Source organism: Bos indicus, chromosome 13 (assembly GCF_029378745.1).
Source record: "Bos indicus isolate NIAB-ARS_2022 breed Sahiwal x Tharparkar chromosome 13, NIAB-ARS_B.indTharparkar_mat_pri_1.0, whole genome shotgun sequence".
Taxonomy (NCBI): Eukaryota; Metazoa; Chordata; class Mammalia; order Artiodactyla; family Bovidae; genus Bos; species Bos indicus.
Window position 1 is genome coordinate 21,686,583 of NC_091772.1, and position 13,313 is coordinate 21,699,895.

General features: G+C 35.3%; 1 protein-coding gene across 3 annotated transcripts in view; it reads left to right on the forward strand.

Annotated features, from left to right (window-relative positions):
* The window catches only part of PLXDC2 (plexin domain containing 2), a 425,380-nt gene that overhangs the window by 315,039 nt on the left and 97,028 nt on the right, over positions 1-13,313 (forward strand). For all 3 annotated transcript variants that reach the window (XM_019973017.2, XM_019973018.2, XM_070800805.1), the window contains exons 8-9: positions 6,726-6,821; positions 7,024-7,105. In XM_019973017.2, the coding sequence (XP_019828576.1) occupies positions 6,726-6,821; positions 7,024-7,105 (178 nt within the window). The remainder of the gene's footprint in view (positions 1-6,725; positions 6,822-7,023; positions 7,106-13,313) is intronic.

Consider the following 13,313-nt stretch of genomic DNA (forward strand, 5'->3'; position numbering starts at 1 on the left):
TAAACAGTTCTGAGGTTACAAGGGAAATTCCTTTCCTCCTTCAAAAAAAAAAATGAAAAATGTCTATGATGAAATTAATCCTTATATTTGAAAAAAGTAAAAGATAAAAGCTAGTTAATAGTCCAGAAAGTTTAAGGGATATTGTCATGTGAATACTGGTTATGAGACCTTGAACATTTTATTTAATTTCTATAACTTTCTTTATGTGCAAAATGACCATCTTGGTATCTAAAGATACAATGTGTGTATAGCATGTGGTACCTGGCACAAAGGAACACTGTATTTGTATTTGCATGTATGTTTATTCATCAGAATCAACGTTGCTACTTTAAAAAGACAGTAGTGCTGACTGAGGTGTCCATACCCAGACCCAGTGCCCTGGAGAGTGAGGCCACAGGGAATTTCCACTCAAGGACACTTTGACACTCTCTCTGAAACTCATTCTTTCTGATTATGACATCATTTGTTTGTTAACCTATTGTATTGTCTGTTGGTTGTATATGTCTGCATTACCTTCTGTTTTTCATAAAATATTTTATAGAACTTAGAACAAAAGCCACAGAGATAAGTCAGTTCAGTCCCCAAAGGAACAGATGTGAAAAATAGGTCTACATGTAGGGAACTTGTTTATAAATTATAGAAATATGAGGTAAAAACATACTTAGGATTATGAGCACAGTCCATATTAATTCAAGGGAATTTTTAAAACAATAGAAAACCCAAAGAAGGAAATTAAAGTGCCCATAAATCTACTACAGAGAGATAACAATCAATATTTCCTTGTATCGTCATCCAGTATTTTGTTTATAGTGTATACAAACACACACAGGAAGAAAATTGGTATTATCCTGTAAATTCGTTTAGCGCCTGTTTTTCTTATATACAACATTTTTTTTTTCTACACTGCTAAATACCTGTCTAAATGTGGTCATCAATAGCTGCAACAAATTCCTTTGTTTCATAATTTATATAATTTGTTTCTGTACTGGTTTGTCATGTAGGTTGCTTTTCATGTTAATTATCAGTAAAACAACAGTACTGAACATCCTCTTTTTAAATGTTTACACATATCTAATTCATAAAAAGTGAATATGCAACCCTTAAATGTTAATGGATTTTTATGTACATTGACAAATTGTTTTCTATAAAGGCTATAACAATTTACTCCCCTGGCAGCATCATATTACATACCCTTTTTCCCCAAATGCTCTCAGACAATATTATCATTTTTTAAACTTCACAGATTTGATATGCAGAACATGGTATTTCATTGTTGCTCTAATATTCTTGTGATTACCAGAAAGTTCTAACATTGTCATCTATTCATAGATCATGTATAATTGCCATACGTTCTTGCTAAGTAGCTCTACTGAATAATTGTTTCTCAGTCTCAGCTTATGTCCCTCCAGATCCTTTCACACAGTACGTAGAGGTCTTGGATAAATGGACAGTGCTCACTGATACCGTTCATACTTGTTTGTTTCTCTCCTCCCATTTAACATTTTGAATTTCAGTCTCCAGAGTGCTGACTTTCCCCATCATCCCTCACCTTTTCCTTCACCTTCTGAGCTTAATGAGCATAACATTTCCAGCAAGAAATGCTGAAAGTCCACTCGTGTCTCCATGGTTGGCTTATTTGGAAATTCAAAGCTATGTCATTTCAGTAACGTCAAAGTTACAACTGCATGTAGAATTCCTGTACTAGAAACTAATCTGGAAAGCAGCTGACCTAACTTGAAATTGTTCTACTACAAGTTAAAATAATGACAATTTCTCAATCCCTTAGAATACTCCACTTTTTTCTTCCCACCAACATACATTAACTGGCTCTTTCGTAACACCAGTCCCTTTCTCATCGGCATGTACTATTTTAAATATACTGACACTGTTTGTGCCTTCACTTTGTTGGTTATTATTATTCACAGCTCAATGAGAAATAGCATTTTCAAAAATAATTTGGGAAGCAAATGTATTTTAAAAATACTTAGAGATTTAGGGAACTCTTTAGCACTGTATATAGTTTACCATACATGGTTTCCTTATGAAATTACAGAATAGGCAGCAATTTTTCAAAGAGCTTGATCAAAATGATGTGCACAGACTAAAAAAAAATGTAACTTAAACAGAAACAGAGATGCACTTTTATTATACAAAATACCTTAAGCTTTAATTCTAAAAAATAATAATAATAATAACAGCATAGACCAATACTATTCAATAGAACTTTCTGTGCTGTTGAAATGTTTTAAACCTGAATTGTCCAGTATGGACTTACTAGCCATACGTGACTACCATGCACTTGAAATGTGACTGGGGAATTGAATTTTTAATTGGATTAAATTAATTTCAATTGTAAGAGTTATGTATGACTCATGGTTACCATATTGAATAGAATGACAATGAACCATATGTATGTGTTGAAATAAAATATTAAATTTCAAGTATAATATTTATATTAACCTACTTTTTACTTCTTCTTTGCCTTTTGAAAGGCTTTAGGATTTTAGAAATGATTCAGTATTACATTTTCAAATTTAAGCATTCTGCTTTAACTGATTTTGCCCATAAAAAAATGTGTATAATTTTGGATTTGGTAGTAGGACACATCTATTATAATTACTTAGTAACTAAAATGAAAGAACATGTTGACAATATTTTTCCTTAATTTTTATACACTGCAATTAAAGCTTTTTCAGAAGACCTGAACCTCATCTATTATTTTCAAAGTTATCAGGACTTTTCTCATTCATTTAATGACAGATCGATCTACAAACCCTTCAGTAAATTGTGTCATCTTACCTTGTCTCTCCTCAAAATGAAAAACACTTCAAAATTATTCATTTTTACAGAAGATAAAATTGCTTCTCTTTACTGCACAGCTTCATTAGGCACTCCGTTGTCAAGTACATACTAGCTCACTCCAGGCTCAACAAAAGGAAGCAGAAATAGAAATCATGACATTTTCCCCATCAAGTCACCGCTCATAAAACTCTTCAAAGATAGAAAGCATTATGCAAAGTGATATTTTATTGCTTTAATACATATGGTTCTCCCATACCCTATTTGATTGATCTTGATTTTTCAAAAGAAGCAAAAAACAAGAATTTTTTAGATATTAGAAATCACTGATTAATTTTGACATAATTGAAATTTTTTTTAGAATTTTTATGAACACAAAAGAATAATGAGAGGAAAATCTGAGAGGTTCAGATTAGCACCTCATGGTCACCTAAATTTTATGTTGCCTTGTTCAGTGCTAACTTATATTATTGTTTAATAGGATTAGAACTATAGAGAGAATTTTAAACCATTTGAGGCAGGGATTTCCCTGGTGATCCAGTGACTAGGACTCTGTGCTCCCAGTGCCAGGGGCCTGAGTTCGATCTCTGGTCAGGGAACTGGATCCATATGCTGCAACGAAGTATTCACATGCCACAGCTAAGACCTAGTGCAGTTAAATAAATAAGAATAAATAAATATTTGTAAATGTTTGAGGCAGAAGTATCTTCTATTGTAGATGCTTTATTTCACAGCTCCAACCGGCTAATTCTTTTCATGTATTGGATTTTTGTGTGGGAAGCTTATGACTTCTGTAATAGTGCACTTTTTCACTCAAGAGTCTTTTTTTTCCGAGTCTTAATGCTGGGAATGAACTTGTCATTGAGTTTTGCAATATATGATATTTACATTAAAGAGTACTCTCACAAAATGGTGCTGTGTGCTAGGCCCAGTTGGGACTAGAAAAGAAAATAAATAATCTTCAGGGACCAGTCATTAAGCATTGCAACACATAGATAAGAACGTGTTAGCTAATCATTTACTTGACAATTCAGACAAGATATTAAAATATTTATATAAATGTAAGAATCAGACAATTTAGGAAATTTAGGAAATAACTCATACATTCTCTCTGTGAATGTTAGTTTTCAAGCAGACAAATAAACTAGATCATCGCTAATCATGCCACAGGGTACTCATTAAACTGTTTCCATTTGAGCTAGAATGGATATTGATTGGAGAGAATTCCTGGTGCTTCCATATGATCACTCAGTCCCTCCCGCTGATATTGTTTAAAATATCTAAAAAAGTGTAATTTGATGGTTATGCTTTGAATCATATTGCCTTAAGATTTTGATTATTGAATTTTATTCTCTATGTGTTAGCTGCTGAGAGATTTATTTCATTTCATTTAAAAAAATTTAAAGCCCTTCATGGGTATTATAGTTGATCTTGGTTTTGTAAAGATGTAATAAAACAGTTGAAGCTGCATCACAACAAGACAGAATGTTTGGTTCACCATTATTTTGGCTAGCTTCCTAAGAAGACACATGAGTGAAATACATTTCTGGAATCAAATGAAAGTTTCTAGCACTGGCAGGAGCTACCAGTAAATACATTCCTAATTACTTGTTTTTGACAGGGAGATGTCTGAAATACAACAGAAATGACCATTTGGAAGCTGTCATTAATTGGCAGGTCATCAAACAAAACTCATTCTTATTGATTTTGGTTTTGTTAAATTCATCTCCTCCCAATTGTTGGAGGTGTCTGAGCAGGTGATAGAAAAAGGTCAAAAAAGGTCACTCCTTCCCCTTACCCCATCTGCTTCATCAATAATAAACTCCCAGAGGCTTCACTGTCATGCCCATTGTTTGAGCTTTTCAAAGTACAGTATGAAATTAAAAGAAAACTAGTATTTTAAGCACCTACTAATATGATAGATACTATGCAAATTTTAGGATGAAGAAGGCTCATAAAGCCCCATCACAGTGATCCCAGGGCAAGTCCATGTTATTTATTTATTTCTGAGAGCTAAATTGTTTAGCAAAACGTATAGGAAACCAGTATATAGGAATGTATACCATTTAGGCAGAAGCTGAGTGATGGTTTCATATGCCTTAAAAGTTAAAAAGAGAGAGAGAAGACATGATTCATGTATATCAAGACACCTTACTAAATACCATGAAATTAGCATTTTCACTAATGTTGGATAAAATTTCACTTGAAAATTATATATGCATCTTTTGTTTATGCCAAAAAGATGTGAATTGGATTTCTAAGCAGTTTTTCCTAATCTGAGAAACCTGAAGGTGTATTCAGTGAAGGGCTCTATATGCATCCCCAGTCCCCACAGAGTTCATTTTGGGCTACTCCCTCCCCTTCCTCTTCTGCTGTAGAACTTCATGGAGAATAATCAGAAGTGGGTGAAAGAATATGTGTGGAGAGAAAAGGAAGTGTGTGTAGGTTGTGAGTAAATATTTGACTTCCCTCCCAGATGTGTGGATATCTACATTTCCTGATCGTGGTTACTAACGGACAGCTTTCTGTCTTCTGAGTTACCACACTCCTGCTTCATGTCCTAGAGGGCATCATTGTTGGGTCTGTTGACTTCAATCAAAATTTAACCTTCCCTAATATAAAATGGGAGACAAAATCCCAGAAGCCTAATTTCAGGGCCTAAATCTATAGGAATTAGATCATTACATGCAGTATGATCTATGGTTGCCATATTGAAATTAGACAAAAATTATGTCTGACATTTTCTGAACACCTACTGTGTGAAAGGGATTATTCTAAGCAACTTTCATTTACTATCTCATCTTAATCCTCAAAACAACTCTGTGATATAGGTACTATTATCTCTATTTTATAGATGAGAAAAGTGAAGGACAGAAAGGATAACAAGAGCTCAAGGTCATGACATACCTAGTAGCAACACTAGGATTTGAACCAGACTGTTCAAATGCATAAATTTTTTTGTTAACACTATGACATATGACTTCCTAAAATCAATGTTTTAAATATAATTTATAGCCTGTCAAATAATTCCTGATAGGTATCATAGTATCAAGAAATGCATTCCTGTTATTGTAACCATTCCAAGAGCTAGGTAAAATGCTGATAATATTACATTTCTCTTTATACTTACCAAAGTCAGGCAAGCTAATAAGTATAAGGCTCAGGTCTTTTTTTAAAGTAGATTTTGAATACATATCATCAGTGTCTTGTTTTGGTATAAGATATACTTGCTTGTATTTATCTGATTTTTACTTATTAAAGTTCTTCTCAAAGTTTTCATCTAACCTATTCTTCAGGAACATGGCTGGATTTGCTGATGAATTATTATAAATTCCTACATGCAATATAAGTGTTAATTATTAGCCTTCATTGGATATGACACTGTATATTTAATAAATAGCAATATTGATTTAATGATTTAAGTTGTGTCTTCAATTTTATTACAGAAACTTACCCTAAACCTTTAAAACAGACTCTTATTCTAGCTAAACCGGGTGTATTTATGCTATGAAAAAATTTTGATTGCTACCCATTCCTAAAGGACTCACTTTAGCTTCAGAGAAGTGGGATTATCTTACCTTCTTGATTTCATATGTCAAGTTCTTTCAAAATGTATAAATCTATCAAGAAATTATCTTAAGTATACACTGGGTTTGAAAATAGATTTGAACCCTGTTAAATAAGTGAGAAATCTGAGACCCTAATCAACATTTTCAATTTCCTGATGAAAAGATTTCTGGTACATGGTCACGGAGTTTCAGATTTTGATACTCAATCTTTTTACAGGCTTTGATTATTTAAATTTTTTATTTTAAAGTCCCATCACGTGAAAAGCATGTAACTCTACATTCACTATTAAAGTGCAGTTTTTTTATAAGTGAAAAAATGTTGAAAGGGGATTTTTTTTCTATTTTTTGTTTTTCCAGATGTTCGAAGAAGAACAATTTATGAATACCACCGAGTGGAACTACAGATGTCAAAAATCACCAATATTTCAGCAGTGGAGATGACCCCACTGCCTAGTAAGTTAACATGGAAACAAAACTGGGTGGGGAAACAATTTGCAAGTTTGATGATCTGGTCTATTTATGCATGGGTCTCTGGATCCTGCATATATATGGGGATGCGTGGGTGATTTCAATGTTAGTGGAGTTATCTTTTTTTTCCCTCTCCTCTTCATGCTGCCAATTAGCCTTGATGCATCCATTCTCTCCTGTTTCCTAGCGTGTCTCCAATTCAATGGTTGCGGCCCCTGTGTATCCTCTCAGATTGGCTTCAACTGCAGTTGGTGTAGCAAACTTCAAAGGTAAAAGAGAATAATGCAAAACATTTAAAAACTTTGTGAAGACGTGTTGCTTGTACTCTTCCATTGAGTTTTGAATGTGTAAGGTGTGTTGACTGGGTATACATGAACAAATATACACGTGTTAAAAAAAAATACACCAAAATGCTCAGATGAGGGAATTGTCATATTTTTCTATGTTTGCTCAAAATGACTAGGAATCTTTGTAGTCCATACGATAATCATCTGACCTACTTCTAATCACGATGGGGCTTAAGATTGATGATGGTGATGGATGAATCTATAAATTGATGCTATTGGTTCATAGTCTTCAGAAATCATGATATGACATATCTTCACAGTAACAAGGATGTTTTATGTTTAATCACATGAACAGTCTTAGCAAATTCCTATAAATATGTCAGAGGTTACCAACCAGGATTAGAGGTCTAGTCGGAGGCTGAGGAATGTGATGACCCTAACTGATCTGTGCTACATAAATACAATGTGTGGTTTGGGCCTGGGTTGTAACTAACTGACTTCGAAACTTAAGCTGCATCACCTGCTGGTGTCAAAGAGGTTTACCAATTTTCATGAATGCAAAGAGGATTTTTCAGTCTGTAGGGTTTTTCAGAGACTGGATGATCATTTGTTGGAAATACAGAGTGAAGACATTTAAATGTCTTACTCAACCATTTTGTGCATCGGTTATGTCCCAAGTGCTGGGAGAGCAGCAGTGGGTCATATAGATCAACCCACTCCAGTATTCTTGCCCAGAAAATTCCATGGACAGAGGAAGAGGAGTCGGGCGGGCTACAGTCTATGAGGCCGCAAGAGTCAGACACGACTAAGTGACTCACTTCACTGCCCACCATGGAACTTCCAGTGTGTCTGAGAATAGGTCCCCTCTCACCTTCAGAGTTCATGAAAAATCTGCTTCTTGCTCCAGGAGGAGAACTGAGTCTTCAGGTTCCTACATGTTCCACCAGAGCTTTCTGTTTTATAAGAAGCCGGTGTCTTATCATCTTACTGCAGCCTTTGCTGTGATGATAGAGGCATGTTCAGGAAGACTTTAGAAGTTATGAAGCTTAAAGAATAGAATTCCAATTCCTTGATAACAAGCTTTTGGAAACATGTGTAACTTGCTGACTTTAGGACAACCACTATAATATCATAGAGAGAGTAGTAGTATTTACTGTAACTGTTGCTTTATTTTCAATGTAACATGTTGTTCCAATAATTTCCTTTGTGCAATGAATTGCTAATAATGCAAAATCAAGTAGGCTATTCATGTTCTTAAAAGTAGATTCTTGGCTGTCTCTCCAGAGTGGGAAGAACTGCTATAAAATTAAGGATTTATAATCCTTTAGATTCAGATATTGCTGACAATGCATACAAATTACATGCAGATCAGAAGTTAGTCAAAATCCATTTAGATGATGACCAAAATGAATCTAAAGATATGGCGTTTTAATATGTATATTTAAGTAATACTGAACTAAAACATGAAAAATGCCCAGAAGAATGAAGTAGAAGGTTTTGATTTGAGGTGCAAACTTAATTCAAGTTCCAGTTTAGTGTTCACCAACTTTCCTTCATCTGAGTCTGTGTGAGGTGCCCAAATGCTGTGGTTCCTGGCATGGGTACATCTGTGCTCAGTTGTTCAATCCTGTCCTACTCTTTGCAATCCCATGGACTGTAGGCCGCCCCCCACCCCCCCGCCCCCACCAGACTCCTCTGTCCATGAGATTTCCCAGGCAAGAATACTGGAGTGGGTTGACATTTCCTTCTCCAAGGGGAGCTTCCCAACCCAAGGATCAAACCTTTATCTCCTGAGTTTTCTGCATTGGCAGGAGGATTCCTCACCATTGAGCCACCCGGGAAGCCTGTGGTTCCTGGCATTCTGCACCAACCTCTATGTTTAGCATCTTGCTCAGGGCTTATGGATGTTTGTCCCTTATTGGTCTCGTCTGCTAGGCTCTGAGTTTATTAAAAGTAAATTGTCTCCATATCTCCACAGCCTAAGGATGTACCTGCTACTGCAGAAACATGAATGAGTGAATGACTGATGGTTAGGTTCCAAATGATGGAATCTTGAGTTAGTTTGGGAATGAAACGTCTCACAGGATGAGGGATATTCAGTGCTGAAACCAGGAACATTGACAGAAAACCAGGATGAACTAGCCACCTCACCTAGAGAACTATTAGGACAATTCTCAACTGAAATAATGATATTATAAATGAAGGTTTGGGACACTAGTCTAGAAATCTACCTTCCACTAACCATTTCATTATTTTTTAAAACATTTTTGATGGAAATGTATGTTTAGGGTTCCAAGCAAGCAATTTTGACAATCAAAACGCATCAAGTGACAAACTTCTTTGTACTGTTAATGCTCCCATTTTATTGAGAAGTTTCTCTGACATATATCGTTCCAAGGAATTTCCAAAGATATTTAATTCACACAACATTTTTGTAGTTGAGGAAACTGAGGCTTCCAGGAACTAAGTCACTCGTATATGATCTCAGAGCTCTTCAGTGATGAGTTTGAAACTCAATCTCTGTGACTTCTGGCCTTCTGGGGATTTTTGTTTGTTTGTTTGTTAATTGAAGGATAGTTGCTTTACAGTGTTGCGTTGGCTCCAGCCTGCCATTTTGATATCTCACCTCTTCTGCCTCACACAGACCAGGCCACAGGTGTACTAAGCTACTTAATCTTCACCACTTCTTGATAAACAGTTGACATACTGTGGGAAATGAATATTTCTGTAATTGAGGGTACAAGAAAATTACATGGTTTTGAAGTTGACATGAAAAGAATGCAGAAGAGAATCAAGCAAAGCATGACTTTTATATATTATTGAAAGCATAGGGGTTTTTTAAGATTAATGGAAAAAGAAAGGTGATGATGCATATGAATGAGGAAGGAATTTGTCAAAGAAGAGTATTAAAGAAAACTTCAAGTTTTCTGCATGTTACCATTTGGTGTTTGGTTGCATACCAAACACTAGCTTAAAATCTTGGATTTATTTTTAATTCATCAGCAACTCAGTTATATACATATCAAGACCTGCTTAATTAATTGGTTTAACTATGGCTCATTGCACTTTTGTTCAACTTAATTTCCCCACTGCATTTTATTAATTTCTCCTTAGGCCTGTGAGCATCAAAACTTCACTTTTGCTGCCCAGTAGCATTTCCCTAGACTTTAGAGCTTTTGTTAACAAATTCAATAAAACAAGAAACATCTTATCCTAAGGAGCATGAAAATTGCCTCTCAGACTCTTTTCTTCCATGCTTCTTACCTTTCCCTTTGTGCTTTCTTATCCCTGAATGATAATCAGTTGGTGGCAATTACTGAATTCTCAAGTTGGCCTTCCTCTAAAAAGATAATTTTAATTGGTTTGTTTATTTCCTTTAACTCCCATTTTTCAACAAACCAAAACCAAGGCAAAATGTTTATAATGGCTTATCCAAGGTCTAAAGGAATTTGAGTTATAGGAACATTTAATGAGATCGATGATCAAAAATGTTTTCTCAGAGGAATTCCCCAGTGGTTAAAACTCAATGCTTTCTCTGCTTTGGGCCTGGGTTCAATCTCTGGTCTGGCAACTAAGATGCTGTAAGCCATTCAGTATGGCCCACTGAAAAAATTTTCTTGGGATAGGTGGTCATTTTTTCTAGATAAGATTATTTTTATTTCTTCACTGAAAGCTGAGAGGACCTGAATCAACCACTTTTACCCATACCTTTTATCTTCACTTATTCAACAACAAAAAAATTTAGTATCTCATGTTTAAGTTACTATCCTAGATTAGGAAGTCAATAGTAACTGAGAGAAAATTACTTCTCTCATAGAGCTTAAATGTTTAGTAAGCAAGATAGAGTTTAAGCAAAGAGATATGCAGGAAATAAAGTTAGTAGTGGTGAGTGCTAGGCCAAAAGAAATAAATAGGATATCAGAAGGTAAAATATAGCAAAACTGATAAGAATAACAGGAGTGTACATGTTGGTTTCATGCTAAGTAACCATTGTCTTTGTGAAGAGACCTTGGTTTCATCAGCCATCACCTTCCAAATGTTTAGTTTTTAACTGAAAATGTTGGGTTGGTCAAAAAGTTCGTTATAATTTTTCCATACGCTGTTATGGATGTTACAAACATTTTGACAAAGCCAGTATATTTTGGCTCTTAAAGTACCATTTACTCATTCATTTACTTAAAAATATATTGACTGCTTTCCACATTGATCTGAACAGCAACTGTTAGTCTAAGCACTGAAGTAGTTAGAAACCTAGTGATGCATCAATCAAGGCAAAGTTGTCATGGAGCTTAGAGTGTAGTGTCTTAAGCTAGAAAATGAATGAATTGATAATTAAATTAAAAAGTCAGTTGATGATGAGTGGTCTGTCAAGTTTAGAGAGCTGGTCCTTGTTCTGGACTGAGTGGCCAGGTAAGGCTTCTTGGGAAAAGGGACAGTTAAACTTAACTCTAAACAACTGCGAAAGATTGAGGGCAGGAGGAGGAGGGCACGGCAGAGGATGAGATGGTTAGACAGATCACAGACTCAATGGGCATGAATTTGAGCAAACTCCAGTAAATAGTGAAGGACAGAGGAGCTTGGTGGGCTGCAGACCATAGAGTCACAAGAAGTCGGACACGATTTAGTGACTGAATAGCAACAAAACAGCTGGGAACCAGCTACACCAAAGTGAAAGGAAAGAGCATTTCAAAGGGAGACAAATTACTTTGTAATGGATTAGAAATGAAGGCAAAGAAAATGATATGAATCCAGGATACTTCCTAAATTTTTGTTTGACCAGTTTGATGGATGCTGGTGCTCACTTTTTGAGATAGGCAAGATGGCATACGAGATAGAGGCTAGGGTAGGGAGAAATATAGAGTTTGGTTGGGGTAAACTCTTCAATAAATAAAGATTTTAAGTTTAAGGTGCCTGTCAGACTTCCAGGTAGAAATACTGGGTGGGTAGGGATATATGAGCCAAAAATTCCAGGAAAAGGTTATGGCTAGAAGCTCAGATTGGAGAGCTATTATCATATAAATAGCATTTAAATTCAGTGGACTGAATGAGATCAGCTGTGTAGAGAACATAAATTGAAAATAGAAGACATCCCAGGAACCAGCCTATGGCTTGGCATAATGAGGTATGATGCTGATTTTCCATTACATAAAATTATTTAAAGTATTTGTATGCATGTATGTTTGTTTAGACAGAGAATATCTCAGAGAAAATATCTAAATGACTGATAAATGTATTTGTCTCCAGGGAAATGATCATGAACAGGGACAGGAGGAGAATGAGTATTGCTTTTCATTATATACTCTTTCCTGTGATTTGAATTTTGCCACATGAAGTTGATGAATAAAGGAGGAACCAACAAAGGGGACATAAAAGAACATAAATTCTTTAAAAGGTAGAAATGCAATCTTAATCATACTCATTTTCATGTCTCCTACAGCACCCTACACAGCACTGGACCTAATAAAGGATTCCAATACATACAGGCTGGACTGAACTGTGAGATAATTGAGGCCAGAAATTTCCACTTTACTGGGAATTGTAATTGCCCCCTTTGGCCATTTCTCCCCATTGGCTTTGTCAGTGTCAACCACGTGGCTGTAGAAAGAATTATGGGGATGCCCCACATAAAATGTTAACATCTATCATTAAGCACTCTGAACGCTGAGGAGTTAGTCTCTTGGTGCCTCATTTTAAAAGAATTTTCCACCTTATAATTACTTAGTTCCAGTCAAAGTCATAAGACTGGTACTGGTAAAAATTTGGTAATAAATATATTCTATGATTCCACCCATCAAAAGAATAAATAAAATAGGCAAACCTCTCCTAATGGATCTACAGAAGAATACTATAACATATTTACTTAAGAAAAAATATGAGATGAGGGAGAGTTGTTTCTGAATAACTCTTCTCTATTTTTTTTTACCTATTATTTCTACTGCATCTCCCTGAGCATCTTCTGGCACTGCCTGTTATTTTCCACTAAATGAATTGGGTTTCTTTGCAGTAACAAAAAGAGAAATAGGAAGAATCACATGTAATACATTTCAAAAATTTTGAAAATACATAAAGTCAGAAATATTGGCCAGTAATTCATTAACAATAGGAAATATATTATCAACCTAAATTAATTAAGGATATAAACGCACATCTGCTGGAGTAGGAAATGCAACCCACTCCAGTATTCTTGCCT